The following is a 22,793-nucleotide window of genomic DNA, read 5'->3' as shown; positions in this document are numbered from 1 at the left end:
CTCTAGCGCCTGGGGCAGAGGCCAAGGAGCCATCCCCAGCGCCCGGGCCATCTTTGCTCCAATGGAGCCTTGGCTGCGGGAGGGGAAGAGAGAGACAGAGAGGAAAGCGCGGCGGAGGGGTGGAGAAGCAAATGGGCGCTTCTCCTGTGTGCCCTGGCCGGGAATCGAACCCGGGTCCTCCGCACGCTAGGCCGACGCTCTACCGCTGAGCCAACCGGCCAGGGCTAAGCTTTATTTTCTTAATGTGTCAATGATGGTAATCATTAAACTTAATGTAAGAGTTTAGTAGTATAATGGATTTATTGCAGTGCCCAACACATAGTAAATGCTCAATAAATATTAATGTATTATGATTGTGGCTTTTATTTAAATGGAATCTTGGGGGTGAGGGGAATGGGATAGATGCAGCTTTGAGCCCTGTCTCTGCCACTAACTGACTGTGATTTTGGGTAAATCAGATAACTTTTCCAGTTTCATTTTTTTCTTAAGTGTAAAGGGGTGGTCTGTGTGAGCCCTGGGCCCCTTGTCAGCTCTGGGACCTGGTTGACAAACATTTACTAGGAATGCAAAAAGAAACTGGACCTTGTCTTGAAGAACCACATAGTCTAGTGGGGGAAGAGTCATTTGTTATTTGTAAACTTATTCATCCATCCAACAAATATTTAATGAGCATCTACTGTGCTAAGCATTGGACTAAGTGCTGGAAACAACATGATTAGTGACAGAAACACAAACTAGTCCATATTGTCATAGATGTTATAATGAGGGAGGTACAAAGCTCTGTGAAGATAGAAGAAGGGGCAGCAGTTAATTAGTTAATTTTGCATGGGTTTTTGGGCAAGAATAGAGCAAAGTTGCAAGAGATCTGGGTTTTGAAAGAAGAACATATAATTTTTTTTAAGTGAGAAGAGGGGAGATAGTGAGACAGAATCCCATATGCACCCCAACCAGGATCCATCTGGCAGCCCCCATCTGTTGCCAGCACTTGAACGACTGAGCTATCCTCAGCACTTGAGGCCAACACTTGCACCAATTGAGCCCCTGACTGTGGGAGGGGAAGAGAGAGAAAGAGAAGGGAGGAAGTAAACGGAAGAGAGCAGATGGTTACTTCTCAGGTGTGCCCAGACGGGATTGAACCCAGGACGTCTGCACACTGGGCCAATGCTCTCTCCACTGCGCCAACCAGCCAGGGCCAAGTTGTTGTTGTTGTTTTTTAATAAATGGGAGGAAGAACATTTAGGAAGAGGGAATGGCGTAGGCTAAAGAATGGAGTAGCTGGCATGTGTGGAGACTGGTGATTTGGCCACTTGGTAGGGTGCATGGGGCTTATCCCTGAAAGATGAGATTAGAAGGGGGTGGGGTTAGGCTGTGAGGAGCTCTGAGTGCTAAACTCAGAAGGGCAGATCTACTCTTACAGGAGGTGACTGCGGGTGTTTAGACAGGTGCCCAAAGTAGGTCTTTTGGAAGGACAATATTGTATGGATTTCCTAAAAACACTTAACATAGTTTCTTTCTAATATGTTCCAAAGGGTAAGCTCATCCTTCCTGTTCCTGAAACCATGTCAAACACCCAAGATAAGGGCTCTTAGCATCAGACTCCTTGGTGGACACAAGTGCCTCCCACGTGGCTCTGCTGAGAGACACAGGGTGCCTCATCCACCTGAGAGCAGCCAGCTGACCACCTCTCCTATCTGGAAACAGGAAGGGACCAAAAAACACAGAGACTTCAGAACAAGTGTCACCAAGGCTCACACACTGTAATCGGGCTGTTCTCAACTCTAACCTGATGATGGAAGAAACCATCTTGATTTCTTTTTTCAGTCAAATAAAGAACCAGGTGAAATTACACATAACCCTGGCTAGGCCCATAAGAATGTGTCTTGTACCTGTCATAGCAGAAAATAGTTGAGAACTGCTGCTTGGGCCGTTTAGGTCTTCACTCAGAGCCTATGTAATCTTCCCTTTTTAAACATATATTTTAGACAAGTTTGCTATCTGGTTTACAAGCCTAGCAGAACAAAAATCACATTTAGAATGGGCAGGCAAGGCTCCTTACTACAGACTTCCCACTGACCACGGGGGAGAGGGAGACCTGGGATCATGACCCACGCAGTCTGAGCATCGCTGAGCACCAGACACGTGCAAAATCCCTCTGCCCCAGCGCATTCCTCCCCGCCGCTCAGGAATCAGACGTGACTCTGTCCCGATCTTACCGTTGAGGCCACTCAGGCTCAGAGGTTTAAGTAACTGTCCCGAGGTCTGAGCAGGACGAAGCAGCAGAGGTCTTTGGGACTCCAGGGCCTGAGTTTTTACTTAAAACACCTGACCTTTGTTCAGTACAGTTAGAGCAAGCAAGGAGACAACAGTAGTTCTTAAAAGCAGAGGAAATTTTTTTTTTAAAAGACAGTGGTCCGGAAGCATTTGGTGTCGTGGCGAACAGCTCTGCAATTCTAACACCAGAACGCAGTGTAGCACGGCTGCCCCTCGTGGGGAACACCCACCATCAAGAGGGGCTGGTCCTCTAGGAGAGGCTCCGCCGCAGGGGAGTTGAGGAGAAATAACCTGCCTTGTTGACGTAAGGAATGTCCAAACCTGTAAGAATTTTTATAAGTTTATTTGAGCCAAACTGACAACAGTTGCTGGGAAGCAAAATCTCAATGGATTGAGGAAATGCCGTGGGGAATGGCAGTGTTGCCGTTTCCTTTATACATTACAGTCAAAGCAGGAGACGTAAGGAGGGCCACATGACTCATGGTGGAAGATAAAGGGGTGGCAGCAAGCTAAGTAGGAAAATCTCTGGGATTGGATCCAGAGTCAAATGGACAGACACAAACTCCTACATTGGTAGGTACAGGATAGTTAATAATTAACATTTACAGTACATAGAGATGGTATTCAGGGAACGAGGGAGCAATGAGGGGTGGTAGTCTGGTGTACCTTGAGGGGTCTGGAAAAAAGGGGATTAGTCCTTCTGACATTCCAAGGGTACATTATCTCAGATGCAAAAAGACAATAGATGGGCTTACTTAAGGTAAGGGTTACCTTTGTCAAGGAAGCACAGGCCTAGGACTTGCCCACCTGCCATGACTCACTTTTAGTTAAGAAGTTTTAGGCCTGACCTGTAGTGGCTATATGGATCAAGCGTCGACCTGGAACGCTGAGGTCACCGGTTCAAAACCCTAGGGTCGCTCAGTCAAGGCCATATGGGAGTTGATGCTTCCTGCTCCGCCCCCCCTTTCTCTCTCTCTCTCTCTCTCTCTCTCTCTCTCTCTCTTCTCTCTTCTCTCAAATGAATAAATAAAATTTTTTTAAAAAAGAATTTTTATGGGCCCTGGCCGGTTGGCTCAGCGGTAGAGCATCGGCCTGGCTTGCGGGGGACCCGGGTTTGATTCCCGGCCAGGGTACATGGGGGAAGCGCCCATTTGCTTCTCCACCCCCCCCCCTTCCTCTCTGTCTCTCTCTTCCCCTCCCGCAGCCAAGGCTCCATTGGAGCAAAGATGGCCCGGGCGCTGGGGATGGCTCCTTGGCCTCTGCCCCAGGCGCTAGAATGACTCTGGTTGCGGCAGAGCGATGCCCCGGAGGAGCAGAGCATCGCCCCCTGGTGGGCAGAGCATAGCCTCCTGGTGGGCGTGCCAAGTGGATCCTGGTCGGACGCACGCGGGAGTCTGTCTCACTGTCTCTCCCCGTTTCCAGCTTCAGACAAATACAAAAAAAAAAAAAAAAGAATTTTTATGTTCAGATCATCCAGTGTTGTTACTTTTGGTCTCAGTTTGTAAGGCCCACCATGCCAGCCACCCTTGAGCTCGTCAGGTTTAGTATGTGGCCCCTTTTTCATCCACAGACCTTACTCGTAGTTTATATTCACTAAAAAAAATAACAAAAAGAAAGATACCACATGAATAGAGTACAAGTGATACTGTGTAAGTTGCATAAATAATTATGATAATTATCTATTAATTTCCATTTACCATCACTTGATTAGGAACTTCTTCAAGAACTCCTCCAACATAGTTTCAATAAAGTTCTTGTGATGTGTTTGGTTTTGTTGAACTTGATGTGTGTATAAAGAGGCTTTGTTTTTCCAGCCTAGAATTTTAAAAAGATTGTGTTTTGCATATGCTTGATTTGAATTGTGACAATAAGAAATACTATATTTCCCCATGTATAAGACACTCCCATGTATAAGACACACCTTCATTTTGGAGCCCCAAATTTAAAAAATAATGTTTTACATAAAGTTATTGAACTCAAGTTTTATTCATCATAAAATTCATACAACTCTTCATCATTGTCAAAACTCTCATCCATTGATTAGCTTGTCCTCATCTGTGTCTGATGATGAATCACTGTCTTCAACAATGAGTGCAAAAACAAGCGTGAAAAAGTGGGATATTCAAGTAAGAAATCTACAATCACTGTATAAGATGCACCCAGTTTTTAGACCCCAAATTTTTGAAAAAGGGTACATCTTATACATGGGGAAATATGGCCGCCTGGCCTAGGCTTTGAAGTGGGGGTTATATTTGGAGAAGGTTCTCATCGTGTGCTCTGCATTCAATGTGTGTGTCTGGGGCCCAAAATTACTAATTAGAAAATGAACATAGCTTCCTTCCTTCTCCAAGCATCCAAATTCTCCTTACCCCAAATCCCATATCCTCCTATCCCCCCATAAAACACAAAAAAATGAGGGAAGAGTCTTGCTAGATAGGTAAGAAGCTTGATTAGTTTTTGGGGGGGGGTTGTATTTTTCCAAAGTGAGAAGCGGGCGGGGGGGGGGAGGTGGTGGCAGACAGACAGACTCCTACATGCACTCAACTGGGATCCACCCAGCTTTCTCACCAGGGGGCAATGCTCTGCCCATCTGAGGTGTTGCTCTGTTGCAACCCGAGCCATTCTATCACCTGAGGCGGAGGCCATGGAGCATCCTCAGCGCCTGGGCCAACTTTGCTCCAATGGAGGCTTGGCTGCAGGAGGGGAAGAGAGAAATAGAGAGAAAGGAGAGAGGGAAGGGTGGAGAAGCAGATGGGTGCTTCTCCTGTGTGCCCTGGCTGGGAATTGAACGCAGGACATCCACACACCAGGCCATTGCTCTACCACTGAGCCAATTGGCCAGAGCTGAAGCTTGATTTTTTTATATAATAGAAGGATAGAGAGAAAAAAATAGAGAAGGGAGAAAAGTAGAGGGGGAGGTAGAGCCATGAGCCAGGGAGTGGGTATAGACAGTGATGACAGCCAAGCACTGAGCTCTGGGACCCTGTATGGTAAGAGGTCAGGAGAAAAGGAGGAAAAGCAACAGAGCCTCAGACAGAGAAGCCCATGGGTCAGGAGGGAAAGCAAAGAACATGGTGTCCTGGAAAGCTGAGTGAAGAAATAGATCAGGAAGAGGGTGACAGGCCAGGTCAGCTGCTACTGATGGGTCAGAGAAGGTGAGCACTGAGAGTTGACCTCTGGGATTTAGCAACATAAAGGTCATTGGTGATTTTGACAAGGGGTTTTGGGGAGTGGTAGAGGGCAAAACTGACCGGTCGGGTATGGGGAGAGAAAGGAAGGAGGAGAACGAGTGTTGCCAATTCTTTCATGGAGATTTGCTACAAAGGGGAGCGGAGATGTAGGATGGATACTGGAGGGAGAAGTGAGTTCAAGAGAGGGACTTTTTTTTATTTTTTATCTGAGACATAATAGCCTGCTTGCATGCTGATGGAAGAAACCAGTAGAGAGAGAAAGATGTATCATCTAGGGAGGAAAGGGCAGAATTGCCAGAACAATGCCATTGATTTGGTGAGAGAAGATGGAGCGGCGAGCAAAGTGGAGGGATGGGCCTTGAGTGGATGCACAGAAGGTTCCTCTGGGGCAGATGCTGGTAGGTGAGGGGATGCGGTAAGGGAGTCTGCACAAGTTCTCCTCTGATGGCCTTCTCGCTACCAGAGTGGTCATTGTTCTGAGGCAGCTACAGAAGGGGTATTTCTCAGAACCTTATGAAAAATGAAAGAATGAGTTTGAAAATAACTAAACCATACAATGCAACATATGTCCTTTATTCCACCAGAGGATTACCAGGAACTCATTGAAGACATAGTTCGAGATGGCAGGCTCTATGCCTCTGAGAATCACCAGGAAATACTGAAGGTAAGTATGTACTTGAGGTGAACACGGCGGTCATTCCCGAAGCTCCCCAAGCACCATTGGAGGAGGGATTTCCTCTTGCTCCGTATTGCCTATTGCCACCTTTCAGACCCAGCCTGTCTGGGCTGAGCTCAGTTTTATATCGTCAAAAGAATTAATTTTTTTTTTAAAATTCAGGAGGCTCTCTTTAGTGTTGTCAAGTGAAGTTGTATTTTTTTAATTTGGAACTGTGTGGTTCAGGTAGCAGTGGACACCTGTTTATCCTAAATCCAAGCCAGCAGCAAACTGTGTTTTGACGTTTATTCTCCAACTAGTTGAAGATCCTTGGCTCTTTTAACCTTCAAAGGGGAAATTCACCAAATGTTAGATACCTAAAAGTAATTATCAATATATCACTATAATATATCAATATATTACTCAATATATCACTAACCCAATAAATATTCTCCAAATTCCAATGTTGTATTTCATCTAGTTTAAGAAAAAAATCCAGTTTTTTATATATTAAATTTTCCTTTATAAAAGTAATACATACTTTTTGTAGATAATTGGGAAAAATAAAAACTGGAAAAAAGATAAAAACCAGAGACAACCATTTTCATAAAGTGTGTTTCAGCTAATCAGCCTAACCCTAGGTCCTTATAGTTACGCTGGCAAAATGTTGGAGTGTTTAACTATTTTGGCCCAGTAACAAAAATTCTGTTCTTTTTAGGATAAGAAACTGATCAAGGCGCTGTTTGATGTCCTGGCCCACCCCCAGAACTATTTCAAGTACACAGCCCAGGAATCTCGGGAGATGTTTCCAAGATCCTTCATCCGATTGCTCCGTTCCAAAGTGTCCAGGTTTCTGAGGCCTTACAAATGAGTGTGCACACGCCGCTGGGCGCCGTGCTCTGCCCGTGGGCCAGCAGCCGCGGCCGCTGCTCCTGCAGCCAGTCCAGCTGGGAGCACTGCCTCCAGGAGCAATGACTCGTTAGAGTTCCATTTTTATATAGATAATACAGATATTTTGGTAAGCTGAACTTGGTTTTTCTTTCCAAGCACTGTGGATGTGGACTGAGAGTGGCTTTGCGTTCCACCTGTTCTCGTCGCCGTGGGCAGATGACTTGGCCACATCACGGGCTGGCTGAGCTGGACCTCAGAGAGCGCAGGTGAGACTCACCTGTCCTTCCTGGTCCTCACTCCTCCCCTAGCAGGCTCTGATGGAGAGGAAGCCACGGAAGGGGCTGCCTTGTCTGAAACCTCAGCTTCCTCCAGCTCAGCCCTCCTACGGAAGCCCTCTGCGCCCAGGCGCAGGCTCTGGCCAAGCAGGGAAGGAGAGGAGGGGAGGAGGGAGGGAGAACCTTTCAGGCACCATCCACCCATGTCTCACCCATCCTCTGGGATCTAAGTTTGATCCCAGGAGCTTGAGTTCTAAGCATTGAGCATTCAAAAAATACTTAAAGCAGAAAACATTAGAAATAAAAAGATCAAAAATAAGCACTTCCTCAGACAACACTGGAGGCCTATTGATGCCTTCCTGGCTGCCACCTCCACCAAACTGCCAGGCACAGTGCCAGCGGGAGCACTGGCCACGCCTTTAGACTCTCCGCTGGGCACAGTGTCAGGCCTGGAGCATTCGGGTGGGATGCGGTCTCCTTGGTGGCTGAGGATCATCTACCTTCATGAAAAGGGAATTTCACACATCCTGAGTCAGTGCTGCCCTGGGTTCTATTTCCACAGTGGGCCTCCCACTGTGGGCGTCTGAGGTCTGGGTAGGACCCGGTGCTGGCCAGACTGTTCCGTGTGCTTTCCATCCCCGCTCCCAAGGTCAGAGGCTGACACAGCGCGCCGAGGACAGGAGCAGCCCCACTGAGGGCGGCCTCCCTCTCCTGACGGTCACGCAGTTGCCGGAGGCGGCTATGCAATCCCCCTCTAAGCAGCTCCGAGTCTTCTCACTGTTGGCCAGCACGGTGGGGCCTCACCCCATTTTCTACTACAGGAACTTGAATTTTCAGTATTACTGAATTTTTTAAAATTTAGATTCATTGGCAAATATCTCATTACAGTACATAAAAAAAGGTTTCTATCCAACAAACTGCCATTCCCATAATGAATGGGCTGACTACACACAACCATAGGGTTTTGTTATTTTGTTAAAAATTAACTGGGCATATAATTTTCTATACCAAAGCACTAAAAAAGTGGTTTCGAAGAAAATGAAGACTATTTCATTATTGTTGAACTGACTTTTCACCTCAGTGGTTTTGCTCTTTCTTTTTTAACCTACTAATAACATTGATCTTTGAAAAATCCTGATAAAACTTTTCTTCTTATTTGGATAGGCCCTAAATGCCCATTTCCAAATGTCTCGTCAAAAATTTGAACTTCTTTATTTAAAAAAAAAAATCATGAAAACAAGCACTTGGAAATGTGTAATGCCAGAACTTTGCCTGCATTTCTGAGTCTAACCATAAGATGGAAATTCAAATGTAATGTAACCTGAGTCAGTGACCTGACCAATGTGGAGGTGGGGGAGAGCTTAAACCGGGCCACCTTTGTCCAAGCACATCGGTAACTTTGTGCTCACGACTGTGCAAATCCGTATCGCTGAGTTCACAGGAAGGCGAGGAATGCTGGGGACTGGAAGGAGACTGTGTAAACCAGGTCTCTGTGAAGCAGCCTCCCAAAGGACCAGAGCTGAGCTCCTACTACAAGCACAAGCCACTCCGGCCCTCCTAAAGCTTCCTGTATATACCAGTCAGCCTCCCTAACGGATGCGATAGTACTGTTGGAAGGCTGGCTGATTGGGGCGACTGTGGCCACCTGCTAAATCAAGTACTAATTAAACATCTGCTTTGTGCCAGGCACTGTCTTAGGCCCCAAGGATGCACAGTGGGAAGACAGACAAGGCTCTTGCCCTCACGGAGCTTACATTGTAGAGGAAAAAGGCAAATAAATCACCAATGAAAAGTATCAGCTGGGAGCAAGTGTTATGTTGAAAATGAAAATAAGTCAATGTAACAGATGACTGTATGGCTACTTTAGGATTGTGGACTGTGGATGGCCTCTCTAGGGAGGTGGCATTTCAACTGAAAACTAAATGGCAAGAAGGAACCAACCTTGGGAAAATCAGGGATTAGAGGATTCCAGTTAGAGGAAAGCCAAGTGCAAAGGCTATTGGGCAGGAGCAAATGTGTGTGGATCACAGTCTAGCGAGAAGGTGAGTGGTAAGAGATGAGGCCAAAGAGTGAACAGGGGCCAGAGCACATCAGGTTTTAAAATCCAAACGGAAGCATTCAGGTTTAATTCTAATATATTGTGAAGCTTTTAGAGGTTTTTAAGCAGAGGTGTTGGATGATCTGATTTATGTTTTTAAAAGATAGCTCTGTATAAAGAATAGATTTTAGAAAGCAGGTGTGGAGGCAGAGAGCTGTTAACAAGCTATTGCAACCGACCGAGGTCATCCTGGAGGGAGATGAGGTTGTGTGGGTGAAGGTTGTAGTTGTGAAGATGAGAGAAGGGAAGGATTCTGGACCTGTTTCAGGGGAGAGTCAACAGAGCTTGCTGGTGAGAACTGGATGGAAGGGTAAGAGAAAGACAGCAAGAAAAGATGACTCCTAGTTGTCTGAGCAACTGGTAGATGGAGAAGACTGATGGAGGAGCAGGTTTGGGACATGAGGCAGTTTAAAAACGTGTCTGCAAATTCTTTGATGCTCCTTCCTTGGAAAGTTGGGAGTCTTTGCCTTCTCCCCTTGAATCTGGGCTCTGTGACTGCTTGACCAATATTACCTAGCAGAAGTAACATTTTACCAGTTTCCAGGCCCAGGACTTAGGACCCTGGCAATTTCCACTTCCTCTCTTTGGGAAACTCCCACTGGGAACTCAGTCACCATGTCTCGAGGAGGACATAGCAGCGTGTAGAGAGCCGATGGGGAGAGGAACTGAGGTCCCCTGCCCAAATCCCAGCTGAGCTCTCAGGTGACAGCTCGCAGAGCCTGGGAATGGAGTCTCCAGCCCCAAGTCCAGCTGTCCAGCTGATGCTTCATGGAGCAATCCCCATTGAGCCAAAATTACACACTTGTGAGCAAAATCTATGATTATCATCATTTTAAGTCACTAGGTTTTGGGGTGATTTCTTATGCAATAATAAGACATTGGGGGGGGAGATTGAAAGTTCAATTTTAGCCATTTCAAATATGAAATGCCTGTTATATATTCAAATGGAAGTTCCAAAAATCAGTTGGTACTATGATGTCCCAGAGAAGTCAGGGCCAGCATATGAATTTTAATGTCATACAATAAAGACATGGAACTGGTAGAGGTCACTTGGGAAAGGTATGTCGATAAAAGAAAACCAGGGAGCTTGAATTCTGGGATTCCTTGTATGGGCCCAGGGACCAGGACCTGGAAGAGCTGCTCATTGAGTTAAAGGAAGAGGTGAGAGTTGAGTTTCACCTTCCCTCCAAGCCCACTAGTCTGTGGGAGAACTCTGAGTGGGACTGGACTCTGTATAGGTTTTTCCTTCCAGCTGTGGATATTGTTCTTGAGCCATTTACTCAAGTGGTACATTTATGGATGTAGCGACGATTCCCTTGAGTTTCCTATGCTAATAAAAGAGTGTTTGCCTTTTCACACTAACAGATGATTCTTCACTGGGGAAAATTGCTTCCTCTGAGTCATTCTTCAGCTGTTTGTGTTGTCTGTAGGCACTCACTGGATTGAAGTTTGCAGGTGATTTAAAAGTTGTCCTGTAACTTGGGAAAGGCGGGGGGCTGCGCAAAGCATGGACTCACTTGCCCTCGGGCAGATCTTTGCCGAAAGATGCACCAGGCCTGTCGCCTGTGGCAGATCTCTGGGAAGCTCAGGGGCCCACTCCAGGCCCAGCCTTGCTCTTCTCCTCAACCCAGAAGAGATACATCTTACTAGGGCTGTAAGCATCTTTGTGTCCTGTCACATAGAAGCATGGGTCCCGAGAGCCTTACCCAGTCTACATCACCCTTAGCCTGTATTGTGGGGGCAGAATGGGTTAGATGAGGCTGGAGTGAAGCAGTTCCTCACCACATCCAGGGAGCCTTCTTGCTAGGCAAGCTGTCTCCCAGTCCAGGTCTTGGGTGTGGCCGTAGAGGCTCATCCACCGGAAATGAGAAGCTGAGCTTTCCTTTCTGTGATACCTCTCTCCAGGGGCTCATGGGCCCAGCTCAGCAGTGTCCCAGATATTTGCGGTACCCTGCATTCTTTCTTTTTTTTTTTTCTTTTTTTTTTTTGTATTTTTCTGAAGCTGGAAATGGGGAGAGACAGTCAGACAGACTCCTGCATGCGCCCGACCGGGATCCACCCGGCACGCCCACCAGGGGGCGATGCTCTGCCCCTCCGGGGCGTCACTCCGCCGCGACCAGAGCCACTCTAGCGCCTGGGGCAGAGGCCAAGGAGCCATCCCCAGCGCCCGGGCCATCTTTGCTCCAATGGAGCCTTGGCTGCGGGAGGGGAAGAGAGAGACAGAGAGGAAGGGGGGGGTGGAGAAGCAAATGGGTGCTTCTCCTATGTGCCCTGGCCGGGAATCGAACCGGGGTCCCCCGCACGCCAGGCCGATGCTCTACTGCTGAGCCAACCGGCCAGGGCCTACCCTGCTTTCTTCTCCCTCAGGCAGTCCTGATCAGCCTGCAGGAGATACCTCAGGGGCCTAATGGCCCAGCAAGGCTGCCTCTATGGTCAACAGCCACAAAGATATAACTTCTCAGCAGGGATAGAACACAGTAGAATCAAAATAGATTTAGAAAATGAAACCACTCTAATTCACCAGTAGGTTGTTCTAGCTGAATAAAAGGGATACAAACTAAATCCATCCGCAAATAACAAAATAACTCAACATCGCTTGATTTTCAGGGTGTCTCATTGGGGAATGCAATCACATACCTTAGTAATTAATAATTCTTTGTTATGTGTTTGCTCATTATACATGTACTAGATTTATTGAGGGTTTACTAAGTGCTAGGTATTATAGGAGCTGGTGATACTATAGTGAGAAAAATGAAGTCTCTGCTCTTGATGAGTTTAGATTCTAGTAGAAGGAGACAGAAAATAAACAAACATATATTGTAAAGTCAATAAGATTGAAAGGGTAGAGGATGAGGAGGTAGTGGGAAGGAGTTGTTATTCTAGGTAGGGTGAGCTCATCTTTAGAGTCATGAATCCAAGCCCCTCCTCAGAACTGGCTCCTCAAACCAAGCCTGGTAACACTGGCCCTGGAAAGCTCCTCTACCCACCCAGAAAGAACTTGACATTTCATTTGAAAGCCAGGCTGACCAGAGCTCCAAGTTGTGAACAGCTGTTCTGCAATTCCTAGGACAGATGCCACCTAGTGGTTATAAATGGAATTAACCTGTGTTTCCGTCTTCCCAGAGCCTTGGAGCTTAAAATGCCCCTAGTTCAAGACAAAATGTTACCAATGGGATGTTGGGAACCAGGGCTGTGGTTTGACAACTGATTAATTAAATATATCTGTTTAGATTTCTTCCTTTCCTCCACCTGGCCTAATGATTAATGACTAGGTGGGAAGTTATTGATTTAGGTCCTTTTACATTATTAACAATGCTCTGAATCATGTCCAAACACACACACACACACACATTTATTAATTTATTCATTGTTATGGTGCAGGCACATGCTAGACTGGATATATATATTGCTGAGACAGAAGGAAAAGAAGTTGAAAGAATGAGGGGAAAAATCACCCCAAATTGTATCTTGTGTAATGTTTCACCATGTGTAGTTAGTTCTAAGAGTTACAATATCCCCTAACTTGGACCATCCTCTGACCCTGTATTCTATCCTAGGATGACATCAAGGAACAGTTTGGAGTTTTCTGTCTTTTTCCTATACAATGCAAAAAGCAGAAATATGAACTTACCTCAGATCTAAGCTTGATGCTGGCTTTGCCTTATACACACTTTGTGGTTGAAAGTAAATTAACTTTTAACTCATTAAAAGTTGCTGAGCAGGAACTGGAACTAATGCCCTAGGGACAGAGCCCAGCAATGTGTAACTGATGCGGCCATGGCCCCAGAAGAGTGTGGCAGTAGAGTGTGAGCTTGTGGTGAACTCTGGTGCATGTTCAGCCCTCTGAAACCTGTGGGTAACTCACTGTGTGTGACCACAAACTGCTCATCATCACACAGTGTCAGTGAAGTTGCATGTAAATTATGCCTGTCCATCGTATCAAACTGTGGACAACACAGCAAGATAGTAGCAATGGTGGCAAAACAAGAATATGTGTCTGGAACCTCGATGTCAGATCCAGATGGCTTGGCTTGAGGAAGGCAAGCTTTTAGCAGCCATGTCAGGTACCAAAGCTGAAGTTTTGGGTGTTCTGGGTGCAAGTATAAGAGGCTTGGTGAACCTTCACTTAGGGCTTCCAATGAGAATGGGTTACTCAAGCAGCGTCACTCACCCAATATCCCTCTCCCAGTATTCTAAGAATGCATTCTCTCTGTTGATCTTAGTGAAAGATTTATCTAAGATTTATATTTCTTAGTGTTCATTTTCTCCAAGACTCCTATTATGTTCTCTGCAGTAGCTGGATTTATATCCCAGGTCTGCCACTTAATAGCCATGTGATCTTGCACAACTTCTCTGTGCCTGAGCATTATAGTAAATAGAAAGTCAAATAAATATAAAATGTAAAAAGGAAACTAAGAGTGATTTAGGTGTAACCAGTTTACACCCTTTTCAGATAACTCCATATGTCTCAACTGAGTGCCAATACCATGTGTGAAGTAATGTGATTAACTATACCTTATGTAAAAGCCCACTATGTAAAGCCTGATTACCAAGGTGTAATGGGTTTATTCCCTTTTCTGATAACTCCACCTGTCAACCTTATCAAGCCTATGTGTGACTTATGTTTGAAGTGTGATAATGTAACCTTAGGATGTGACGAGTGGCTAAACCATATATAAGTAGCTGGGGTGAAGATCAAGTCAGTCGCCTGAGACTCCAACGCAGACTCCATGTTGCCCACCACAATCATTTGGCAACTGCCGGGAAGACTGTGTCTGTACAAGCAAGGTTGTTCGGGCCCCACTGAAGTGAGGACCTGACTTAGCTGGCCACTTGTGTTAACCGTGAGTGAATTAAAGTCTGTGTTATTTAGCTTGCTATGAGTGTCTTTGTCTATTCAATTGACTCCTAATTGCTTTCATTTTATGTCCTGAACTACCTAATGAACCCAGCTATAATTTAATTATAACCAATTAAATAGTTTATCATGACACTCAGTTTCCTTATTTGGTAACTATAGGTAATGATAGTACCTACTGGATAGGGTTATTGTGAGATTAAATGAGTTCACACACAGAAAACTCTTGGAACACTGCTTGAAACATAAAAAGGGCTTGATAAATGTTAGCTATTATCAGCTTGACCTGTGATGGTGCAGTGGATCAAGTGTTGACCTGGAATGCTGAGGTTGCTGGTTTGAAACCCTGGGCTTGCCTGGTCAAGGCACATATGGGAGTTGATGCTTCCTGTACCTCCCCCCTTCTCTCTCCCTCTTTACTCTCTCTCTCTAAAAATGAATAAATAAAATCTTTAAAAAAATGTTAACTATTATCATCATCATCTTCCACTTTTTGAGACTTGAGAAGTTAAATTCAAGATACACTTTTTTGAAAGAGATAAGAACGGAGAGAGACAGGAAAGGAGAGCGATGAGAAGCATCAACTCGTAGTTGAATCACTTTAGTTGTTCATTGATTATTTTTCATATGTGCCTTTATGGAGGAGCAGGGGCTCCAGCAGAGCTGGTGACCCTGTGCTCAAGCCAGAGACCTTGAGCTCAAACCATTGACCTTGGGATCATGTTGATGATCCTACGCTCAAGCCAGTGACCCCACATTCAAACCAGCTGAGCCCACGCTCAAGCTGGTGAGCTTGGTGTTTTGAACCTGGGACCTCAGCATCCCAAGTTGATGTTCTATCCACTGCGCCATGGTCAGGCCCAAAATACATTTTTAAAAATGGGTTCACACTTTTCAGTCTTTTCCCCATTTTGCTGAAACAAAAAGTCCTTTAGTTACAGGCTTTCTAGTAAGATGTGTTCTAGAAATGAGAGAATTTGAGCTTAAGGCAGGCATAAAAAGCTACAATGCCTGATTTGGGTTCTCACAAGACCTTGTGAAAAGCCCTCTCCTGAGCTGGGAAGATGAAACACGTTTTCCATTCCCCTAAACCGTTTTTCTTGGGTCAGGAACAGCACGCACTCTGAGACACCTGTCAATCCTTCCTTTGTTTTCCCTTCTTTCCGGCCCTCGGCCCCTGATGTGTGAAGACGGCCATACATCTTGCTGAGTCCAGCATCAGACATTCTCCAAAAATACACACTTCAATTTTGATGTTTTCAGCATGACAAAGTTCAACTTCTGACTCCAGGGAGGCAGTACTCAAGGTTGCAAAGCATTCTGAGAGGCTTTCCATCTTCAGAGGTCTGTTTCCAGACAGAAGAGCTCTTCATTGGTCTCTGGAGAACCAGTATTTTCCAGGTTTTCTACCTCGCTTGGAAAAGGGAAGAAAAGAGAAAGATGATTCTTATTTATCAAGGGCTCACTTTGTGCCAGGCCCTGTGCTTTATTTGTTATCTTATTTGAACCACAGAGAGTCCTGCCAGATGGGGAAAGTGAGGCTCAGAGAGCTGCAGTAACTTGGCCAAAGCACAGCAGTGGACACTGCGGAGCCAGGACTCCCAGCCAAGCCTAGACTTCCCACTTCCCACCAGACACTCTTGTTTCAGATACTGAGATTCCGCCTCCTCCCTCTTTGCTGTTTGATTTGAAATCCCAGCCTGTCCTCATCCCGGGAAGTGAAACAAAATCATCGCTGACAGGAATGGATCCAAAAGACCCAGCCAACTTTGGAAAACACCCGGGGGATTGCCATCAGCCCTGTTCTATGAGGCTGTGGTGATGTTGGAAATCACTCTGAAGGAAGAAGACAGAAATATCATTGTTTTTGCTTTAACCTGCCAAAGTCGACACAATTTTCAGGGCTGGGTGCCAAGCTGTGGGCACTCATGTAGCGGGAGATCCTGGCACACATATGGTACCTGCAGCAGGCAGCTGTTTGAAGAATCTTCCTGCCAGAGAGAGTTGGGGTGGTGGTGAGGACACCAGAGGAAGAAGGGGCTCTGCAGCTCTGAGGATGGGGGCAGTGAACAAAGTGGGACCCAGGCAGTGGCCCTGACTTCCAGGTAGGCTCAAGGCAAAGTCAGAGCAAAATACACACGAGTGGGAGGGGAAGGGGGATGCAAACACCTTGGCCATCTCCTCTGCTCTTACTTATTTTTCTGGCTTCCCAGCTCTGGCACTCATCCTGTATCCCATTCTCAAGGGGCCCCTGCTAGCTGCAGACCCAAAGGGTGGTTGCTGGAAGAACAGATCGTAAGCTGGGGGCTGCTGACAACCATGAGACAGGAAGAGCCTGCCTATGTGGCAGCAGCTCAGAGCAGAAACAGAGTGTTATTCGAGCCCTTTGATCCAGCCATCCCTGAAACCCCTGCACTTTTTAATGAAGGGGCCAAAAACTTGGCATTTTGGCTTAAGAAATTTTCAATTGGGCTTCTATCCTTTATAATGAAAACAACACAGGATCCTAAGTGAAACAGCATCAGCTTGCCTAGTACAATCTGCAAGGACAGATCCTCTACAACAACCAAGAAAGGATGTAGACAACTTTAGAACAAGGCCACCTGACACGGCAACTCCGAATCTAGAGGCACCAAGTGTGGACAGAGTAGGCCAGCCCCTGCCTCCGGAGGCTGTGGCTCCAAGGGGCGTGCATGGGAAATGGGTGGGTAGAAGATGCTTAGGCTTGACTTGCATTGCCTGCAGCTCTGCAGAGAGGCTTAGAGGAAGCATAGACAGGATGCCTCTTCCTGAGGCCCATTCTGAGGCTTAGCAACCTACAGATTTTCTTGAAGCTGTCACAAGTAAGGATGGTAGCTACCCTCTGCAGAGCCCTTCCTGTGTGCCATGACGTGCTATGTGGCTATGTGTATTATTTCGTTTAATCCTCGCAGCAGTCCCGAGAGGTAGGTATATTACTGGCATCATTTTTTAGATGAAGAATCAAAACTCACAACAATCAAGTAACTTACTAATCATATAGCTAAGAAGTGGCAGAACAGGGATTGAAACCTAGCGTACTGGGCTCCAAAACCTGTGGTTTTAACAACAATGTTCTATTTCTTCCAAGATGGGTCAATGGGGAATTATTAAGGATCTATATGGAGAATTAATAATGACCTTTTCCTGCTGCTTAAACCCTCCAAACTTCACAAAACGCAATTTTATATGCAGTCTCACTGCACCCATATTACTGATATAGAAAGCCAGGCTTAGAGGTAGAAAGAGACTTGCTCAAAGTCATTTGGCCAAATGGGGTAAAGTCTGCAGAAACTCTCAGTGTGTATGTGCAGGAAGTGGGGGCTGGCCTCACCACACTGACCCATGCTTAAGGGCAATGATGGTGTCAGTCTGGCCAAAGAAGATCTCTGACAGATGAGGGGACCAACCAGTGTTGTGGTTACAGATCCAATTGCAGGACACAAATCCCAAAATGGCAAAGAGCTCTGTCTACATTCACAAACAGATTCACAGCTCCAGCCAAGGCCCTATTTATTTTTCAGCAACACTTGATATGGACAAATTCCAGTTCAACCAGAGAGATTCAGTTTCCTGGTGTTCCCAGAGGGGCCCTCACTATGAAAGCAGCTCCTTTCTTCCATTGGGCCATCCTCAGCAAAAAAGGCTGCAAGACTGAGCTGAGCTGCCTGAAGAGTGGGGAGCTAGAACCTGCCTGCCTGGCTTCCTCCCAGAGAGGAGAGGCTGTCCCAGCTCGAGCCCCAGGGGCCCTCGCTCCTGGGCCTGTCCTGATACTTTGCCGAGCTCAGAGGCACCTGTCCTAGAGACAAGGCAAGCTGTCTTTCACTGTTCCCTAGGTGACTCTCACCTGGAGGAGTGACCAGGCAGGGATCCAGGACACAGGACAGAAGGAGCCACAGCAGTCACTGTTGTTCACTGCTGGAAGTGTGCCACGGGATGGAAGGTGAGCTGCAATCCCACTCCCTCCTCGCCTTCCTCTCCAGGAGATACTGCTCTCCATGCAGTACTGGGGAAGGGGGCCTTGAAGCCAGGTGAGCAGGCTTCCGGATTTATTTTCTCACAAGCAGTCTGTGAGCTCTGAATCTAGGGCAAGTGTTGAAGGCAGGAACAGAGGGGAAAAGCTAGTTCATGAAGTCAAACCCAGCCCTTCTAGGTCTGGGAGATCCAGTGCAGGTTCTGGGGGAGCAGACAGTAGGTCCTGGGTTTAAAAGCCCAATTCTACCACTTGCTCTCCTGGGGCGAGACCTTAGCTTCTTGCTATACTTCTACTCCACAATTTTTTTATTTTTTTTTACAGGGACAGAGAGAGTCAGAGGGAGGGATAGATAGGGACAGACAGACAGGAACGGAGAGATGAGAAGCATCAATCATTAGTTTTTCATTGCAACACCTCAGTTGTTCATTGATTGCTTTCTCATATGTGCCTTGACCGTGGGTTTTCAGCAGACCGAGTAACCCCTTGCTCGAGCCAGTGACCTTGGGTCCAAGCTGGTGAGCTTTTTGCTCAAACCAGATGAGCCCGTGCTCAAGCTGGCGACCTCAGGGTCTCCAGCCTGGGTCCTCTGCATCCCAGTTCAACACTCTATCCACTGTGCCACCGCCTGGTCAGGCTTTTTTTTTTTTTAATTTAGAAAATTAAATTGAACAGGGTGACATTGATTAACTAGAGCAGTGTTTTTCAACCAGTGTGCTGTGAGACATGGTCAGGTGTGCCGTGGGGAAATTAAACATGGGTCCCTAAACTACGGCCCGTGTGTCGGATACGGCCCACAGAGGCTATTTATCCGGCCCACCACCAGCCGCCTCCATCCGAACATAAACAATCCCCTCACAATCCCTCCAGCTATCAGCGACAGGAAGAGTGGAGGCACAGGGAACGCTCACTGACCAATCACCTTTTAGGATTCATCCTGACCACTAGCGATGAACCAATAGTAGGCTGCCTCTCATCCACACCCAGGAAGGTCCCTGCTCGGGCTGCCGCGCACTTGTCATCGCACTTGTCATCGTGTGGCCACAGTGAGTAGTTGAAGCTGCTACTCCTCCCGGTGGTCCCGATTTCTAATACTGGTCAGGACTGGAGGTAAATGTTGCCACCACTAGATGAAGCCTCAGCTGGTTATGTCTATCCTGATGGTATATATAGATATTTGACCTTTTTCTTTTTAAAAGAGGCCCCCGCAGAGAGTGATATACAATGCATCACAATGCATCACAACGCTATCTATATTGTATATGGCCTCCTGAAGGGTCATCTTCTTAAAGAGCTCAGTCTGTATACACCATCAAAACAGACAGAACCAAGGCCCCTGCACTCAGCTGACCATGGGATTTGAATCCACAACCTCAGGGAGAACTCTAGTATTTATCAGAATCCTTACCTAGAAAGCAAACTTCTCAATCTGACAGTAGAGATGCTCTGAGGACTTATGATGTTACACATGTACCCAACATTTTCTAAAATTGATTTTGTCCAGTCTCTATGTAGAGAGAATATTTGCCAAATTGATTTGAACCCACAACCTTGATGAAAGCTCCAGTATCTATTAGCGCTCCTGTTTTCAACCACATATCTATGTGACCTGAGCTTCTCAAGCTTGACTGCAATAAAAACTAAAAACAGAGAGAGACTGAGAACTGTTGAGGAAGAGCTTCGTGTGTGTCTTTCTACCATTCCTGCCAGGATATCCCTTTTGTGTTCATCGAAACAGGCCCAGGCCCTGGCTGGTTGGCTCAGTGGTAGAGCATCGGCCTGGCGTGCAGGAGTCCCGGGTTCGATTCCTGGCCAGGGCACACAGGAGAAGCGCCCATCTGCTTTTCCACCCTTCCCCTTCTCCTTCCTCTCTGTCTCTCTCTTCCCCTCCCACAGCCAAGGCTCCATTGGAGCAAAGTTGGCCAGGCCGCTAAGGATGGCTCTGTGGCCTCTGCCTCAGGTGCCAGAATGGCCCTGGTTGCAACAGAGCAATGCCCCAGATGGGCAGAGCATTGCCCCCTGGTGGGCATGCCGGGTGGATCCTGGTCGGGCGCATGCGGGAGTCTGTCTGACTGCCTTCCTGTTTCCAACTTCAGAAAAAAAAAAAAATTAAAAAAAAAAAAAGAAACAGGCTCAGGTTTTACACTGAGTATAAATACATTTAGAAACTATATTATTAACTATATGTATAATATGTACTGTGTTAGAGTGTCATTTTGTGTCATTTTGGTAGGTGGTGTGCCCCAGGATTTTGTAAATGTAAAAAATATGCCATGGCTCACAAAAAAGGTTGAAAATCACTGAACTAGACTAGAGTACGTAGATTTTGGGTAAACATCTCCACATCATTTGAACAGTCAATTATGTTGTATACCCATCACCCAAAGTCAAATCATCCTCCATCACCTTGTATTTGTCCTCTTTATACCCTTACCCAGCCCCCTAAGTCCTCCTCCCTGACACTCCCTCACCCTGGTAACCACTGCACTCTTATCTATGTCTATGAGTCTCAATTTTGTATCTTATGTATGTGTGGAATTATAGTTTTTTAGCTTTTTCTGATTTACTTATTTCACTCAGTATAATGTTATCAAGGTCTATCCATGTTGTCGTAAATGATACTATGTCATCATTTCTTATGGCTGAGTAGTATTCCATAGTATATAATATATACTATATATGGACCACATCTTCTTTATCCAATCCTCTATTGAAGGGCATTTCGGTTGTTTCCATATCTTGGCCACCATGAACAATGCTGCGATAAACATGGCGATGCCTTTATGTACCAATGTTTCTGAGTTTTGGGGGTATATACCCAATAGAGGGATTGCTGGGTCATATGATAGTTCTATTCTTAATTTTTTGAAGAACCACTATACTTTCTTCCATAATGGTTGCACTAATTTACATTCCTGCCAACAGTGAACAAGGGTTCCTTTTTCTCCACAGCCTCTCCAACACTTGCTATTACCTGTCTTGTTGATAATAGCTAATCTAACAGGTGACAGGTGGTATCTCATTGTAGTTTTGATTTGCATTTCTCTAATAGCTAGTGAAAATGAGCATCTTTTCATATACCTATCAGCCATTTGTATTTCTTCTTGGGAGGATTGTCTGTTCATATCTTCTCCCCATTCACTTGGCATTTATTGAGAGCCTCCTATATACTTTGGATTCAGTAGTAAGGGGGAAAGGGTGCTCAGTTGACATCTTGGAGCTTACAGTTAGTGAGGGTAGTAAATATTAAGCAAACAACTAATAACAACCCCACCACCACTACCACCATCACCATCATCACCAAATAAGGTGAAATGTCCAGGAAAGGTGCATAGTATATGATTAGGGAGAATTCACCCTTTCTGAGAGATTAGGGAATTTCCTAAAGAAACGGTAATGGAGCTGAGGCCTGGGAGTAACGGTTAAGAAGCTGGGGGCTGTCTGTTTACAGAACAGAGTAGGAGGGGCATTCCATGAAGAGGGAACAGGACATTAAAAGGTAGAGTATTTGGTAAAAGAGAGAATGACTCCTCTAAGGAACTGGAAGAAGGCTCATGAGGCTGAAGTACACAGTGGAGAAGCCCGTGGGAGCTGACCATGCAAGAATGTGGGTCTTTATCTTAAGAGCAATAGGAAGGTTTTTGAGGTACTCTCAGCAGGGAGGTGAGGTGATCACACTCTTCCTTTAAAAAGATGACTCACTCTGGCGGTAGCGACTCGGAATTGTAAAAGGAACCAAGGCACAAAATTCAGGAGAGCGGCTGAATTTACCTGTAAAATGCAGATAATGCTAATACTACTACCTCATAAACTGTTGCCAGGATTCAATGAGCTACTACCTTTTAAGTATTCTAATACCTGGCACATGGTAAAAGGCTCAGTAAATGTCGTTATTGTTACATTTCTTGTTTGTTTCTACAAAGAGCGGCTCTGTTTCCTGGCTGCTCCAGTGAGATGGGATGGGAGAGGGTAGTGGCGGTTCCCTAGAGTGGAAATGTAGTTTGCAGGAAATCACAGCATTGAGACCAGAAGCCAGGATGCCCGAAAGTCCCCTTAGAATGGCTTGGGAGTATGATTTACGAAGAAAACCAGGTTCCAACTGCTCCTGGAAACCTGATGGAGAGGTGGTAAGCCCTAGTGTGGACCGAGAAAACGTGCTTTACTGCCAGGTGTTCCAAAGAGCAGGTGTAGAGTTCTCAGTCGTGTGCAGTCGCGGGGAGGCTGGGACCCTCGCCGCTGCTCAGTCCCACGCTGACCCGGAGGCGGCTGCTCCGCCCTGCTTCTCGGGCACAGGGTGCCAAGAGGAGGGAGGGTCCCCGGAAAGTCCGCTCCAGCCTGCCTGCAGGGGCTGCCCCCTCCTCAGTCACGTGGCCCGGGTGGGTGGGGACCGACCTGAAGTTCAGAAATCCTGAACGATCTCAACTTCTGAGTGCGCCGCGCGTACTCCCGAGCCCGGGCTGTGGGCGCGGGGGCTTCGGACGGAGGCGCGGGCGTGGCAGTCTGCGAAGCCGAGCAGCGGCGCGGGCGGCGGGACTCGAGGCATGGCTCAGCTGTCCGTGATCC

The 22,793-nt window shown here is 46.4% G+C and overlaps 1 protein-coding gene across 5 annotated transcripts in view; it reads left to right on the top strand.

Moving 5' to 3' along the window:
• SCUBE2 (signal peptide, CUB domain and EGF like domain containing 2) overlaps positions 1-11,312 on the top strand; it is a 78,609-nt gene extending 67,297 nt beyond the window's left edge. For all 5 annotated transcript variants that reach the window (XM_066250918.1, XM_066250916.1, XM_066250914.1 and 2 more), the window contains 2 exons: positions 6,047-6,126; positions 6,836-11,312. In XM_066250918.1, the coding sequence (XP_066107015.1) occupies positions 6,047-6,126; positions 6,836-6,988 (233 nt within the window). In that variant the 3' untranslated portion in view covers positions 6,989-11,312. The remainder of the gene's footprint in view (positions 1-6,046; positions 6,127-6,835) is intronic.
• Positions 11,313-22,793: the final 11,481 nt, after the last annotated feature.

Source organism: Saccopteryx bilineata, chromosome 1 (assembly GCF_036850765.1).
Source record: "Saccopteryx bilineata isolate mSacBil1 chromosome 1, mSacBil1_pri_phased_curated, whole genome shotgun sequence".
NCBI classification, from domain to species: Eukaryota; Metazoa; Chordata; class Mammalia; order Chiroptera; family Emballonuridae; genus Saccopteryx; species Saccopteryx bilineata.
This window is presented reverse-complemented; position numbering and strand designations above follow the sequence as displayed.